The 3033-nt window shown below is 56.7% G+C and overlaps 1 protein-coding gene across 2 annotated transcripts; it reads left to right on the top strand.

The window, feature by feature from the left end:
• The first annotated feature begins 585 nt into the window (after positions 1-585).
• LOC129475642 (inosine-5'-monophosphate dehydrogenase 1-like) lies at positions 586-2657 on the top strand. 2 transcript variants are annotated; one of them, XM_055267851.2, is made up of 2 exons: positions 586-847; positions 923-2657. In XM_055267851.2, the coding sequence occupies exons 1-2, from the start codon at positions 608-610 to the stop codon at positions 2150-2152; spliced, it is 1470 nt and encodes a 489-aa protein (XP_055123826.1). In that variant the 5' UTR covers positions 586-607; the 3' UTR covers positions 2153-2657. The 2 variants fall into 2 exon arrangements, with proteins under 2 accessions (XP_055123826.1, XP_055123825.1); XM_055267850.2 differs by having other exon boundaries at positions 586-2657.
• Positions 2658-3033: the final 376 nt, after the last annotated feature.

Here is a 3033-nt window from a genome sequence, read left to right as displayed (position 1 = left end):
TGCTTTTTATTTGTATTATTTTTATTGGGCTTTTTTTGGGTAATATTTTCTTTTTATTTTTTTAGAGATGGGAGATCTATGTTGTCCAGACTGATCTCAAGCTCCTGAGCTCCAAGGATCCTCCCGCATCACTCTCAAGTAGCTGAGACTACAGACATGGGCCACTACGTATAGTCCTTCAATATTTTCAGTCCGAGGTTGATTGAATCTGAGAATGCCAAACCCACAATACGAGAGCCAACTGTCTATCCCTATCACAGAACAGTATTCAGTTACACGAAGGAACGAAATTCTGATACATGCTACAACATGGATGAATCTTAAAAATGCTATGCTAAGTGAAAGAAGCCAGACACAAAAGGACAAATGCTGTATGATTCCACTTATATGAAATATCTAGAATAAGCCCCTGGCCCGCCCGACCCGCAGCGTGGCGTCAGCAGCGGCAGCGTGACCGCGGCGTGGCGTCAGCAGCGGCAGCGTGACCGCGGCGTGGCGTCAGCAGCGGCAGCGTGACCGCGGCGTGGCGTCAGCAGCGGCAGCGGTTGCGTTAGAGGCTGGTGGCCGCGCGGGTGTTTACGTCAGGTCGCAGGGTGTTGCTGGCAGCATGGCGGACTACCTCATCAGCGGCAGCACCCGCTACGTGCCCGAGGATGGGCTTACTGCACAGCAGCTCTTCGCCAGCGACGACGGCCTCACCTACAACGATTTCCTGATTCTCCCAGGATTCATAGACTTCCTAGCTGGTGAGGTGGACCTGACCTCAGCCCTGACCCGGAAGATCACGCTGAAGACACCACTGATCTCCTTTCCCACCGACACTGTGATAGAGGCCGACATGGCCATCGCGATGGCTCTGATGGGAGGTATTGGTTTCATTCACCACAACTGCACCCCAGAGTTCCAGGCCAACAAGGTGCAGAAGGTCAAGAAGTTTGAACAGGGCTTCATCACAGATCCTGTGGTGCTGAGCCCCTCGCACACTGTGGGTGATGTGCTGGAGGCCAAGATGCGGCATGGCTTCTCTGGCATCCCCATCACTGAGACGGGCACCATGGGCAGCAAGCTGGTGGGCATCGTCACCTCCCGAGACATCGACTTCCTTGCTGAGAAGGACCACACCATCCTCCTCAGTGAGGTGATGACGCCAAGGATGGAGCTAGTGGTGGCTCCAGCAGGCGTGACGTTCAAAGAGGCAAATGAGATCCTGCAGCATAGCAAGAAAGGGAAGCTACCTGTTGTCAATGATCATGATGAGCTGGTGGCCATCATCGCCCGCACCGACCTGAAGAAGCACCGAGAGTACCCTCTGGCCTCCAAGGATTCCCACAAGCAGCTGCTGTGCGGGGCAGTTGTGGGTACCTGTGAAGATGACAAATTCCGCCTGGGCCTGCTCACCCAGGCGGGCGTCGATGTCATAGTCTTGGACTCGTCCCAAGGGAGCTCGGTGTATCAGATTGCCATGGTGCATTACATCAAACAGAAGTACCCCCACCTCCAGGTGATTGGGGGGAACGTGGTGACAGCAGCCCAGGCCAAGAACCTGATTGACGCTGGTGTGGATGGGCTGCACGTGGGCATGGGCTGCGGCTCCATCTGCATCACCCCGGAAGTGATGGCCTGTGGTCGGACCCACGGCACTGCTGTGTACAAGGTGGCCGAGTATGCCCGGCGTTTTGGTGTGCCCATCATAGCCGATGGCGGCATCCAGACCGTGGGGCACGTGGTCAAGGCCCTGGCCCTTGGAGCCTCCACAGTGATGATGGGCTCCCTGCTGGCCGCCACCACGGAGGCCTCCGGTGAATACTTCTTCTCAGATGGGGTGCCGCTCAAGAAGAATCGGGGCATGGGCTCGCTGGATGCCATGGAGAAGAGCAACAGCAGCCAGAAACAATACTTCAGCGAGGGGGATAAGGTGAAGTTCGCGCAGGGTATCTCGGGCTCCATCCAGGACAAAGGGTCCATTCAGAAGTTCGTGCCCTACCTCATAGCGGGCATCCAGCACAGTTGCCAGGATATCGGGGCCCGAAGCCTGGCTGTCCTTCGGTCCATGATGTACTCAGGAGAGCTCAAGTTTGAGAAGCGGACCGTGTCGGCCCAGATTGAGGGTGGCGTCCATGGCCTGCACTCTTACGAGAAGCGGCTGTACTGAGGACAGTGGTGGAGGCCGAGGTGGTTGAAGGGGCGTGCCCCGGTTTCTCCCTTCGGGCACAGCCTCCCTCCATAACTGAGTGATCCACAGATTTGCACTATGGGTTCCCCAGCTCTTTTCCAGGGAGAGAGGAGGGGAGGCCCTGAGGGGACTGCTGCCTCTCGCTGGGCATCCCCCACAGAGTCAGGACTGTTCCCTGGGCCAGGCTGCCCTGGGAAGCCCAGCCCAGCCAGCCAGGCTCTCAGCGCCTGCCTCAGGTTTTTCTTGCTGCAGCCTGCTTCAGCCCGGCCCCCACCCCAGGGGCAGGCCGCCCCTCCTGGCTTCTCCTGTAGGACACCTCCCTGCCCCCCAGCTCCCCAAGAAATGGCGGTCTCCTGGCCCTGCCTCTGGTCCTTCCCAGGCCGCTGCCCCCTCAGCCATGTGGCACTTCTGAGCTCCTGACAGGCCATCGGGAGGTCTCTGCCCGCTTCTCCGGCCCTGGGCTCCAATTGAGTCCTGCTCCTCAGGCCACTCCCCTGTCCCTGGCCCTGGGGAGGACACTGCCCTGGTCATGGCCACCTGCCCGTGGTTCCTGACTCACCACCGTCCCCAGGTGTGCCATTTCTGCCCTCTCAGCTGCAGTTTAAGGCTTTAACTTTGCACACTTTGGGATCACAGTTGCGACATTGTGGGTATTAAATAAGCCTCCAAAAAGAAAAAAAAATCTAGAATAGGCAAATTCATAGAGACAGCCGAATAGAAGTTACCAAAGAGACAAAGCCGAATAGAAGTTACCAAAGGCTAAGGAGCGGGGAGAATGGGGAGTTAATGCTTAATGGGTACCGAGTTTCTGTTTGGGTTTATGAAGTTTTGGAAGCAGATAGTGTGAAGGTTGCACAACA

Source organism: Symphalangus syndactylus, chromosome X (assembly GCF_028878055.3).
Source record: "Symphalangus syndactylus isolate Jambi chromosome X, NHGRI_mSymSyn1-v2.1_pri, whole genome shotgun sequence".
Lineage (NCBI taxonomy): Eukaryota > Metazoa > Chordata > Mammalia > Primates > Hylobatidae > Symphalangus > Symphalangus syndactylus.
The sequence above is the reverse complement of the archived record's forward strand: the minus strand, read 5'-3'. Positions and strand labels throughout refer to the sequence as shown.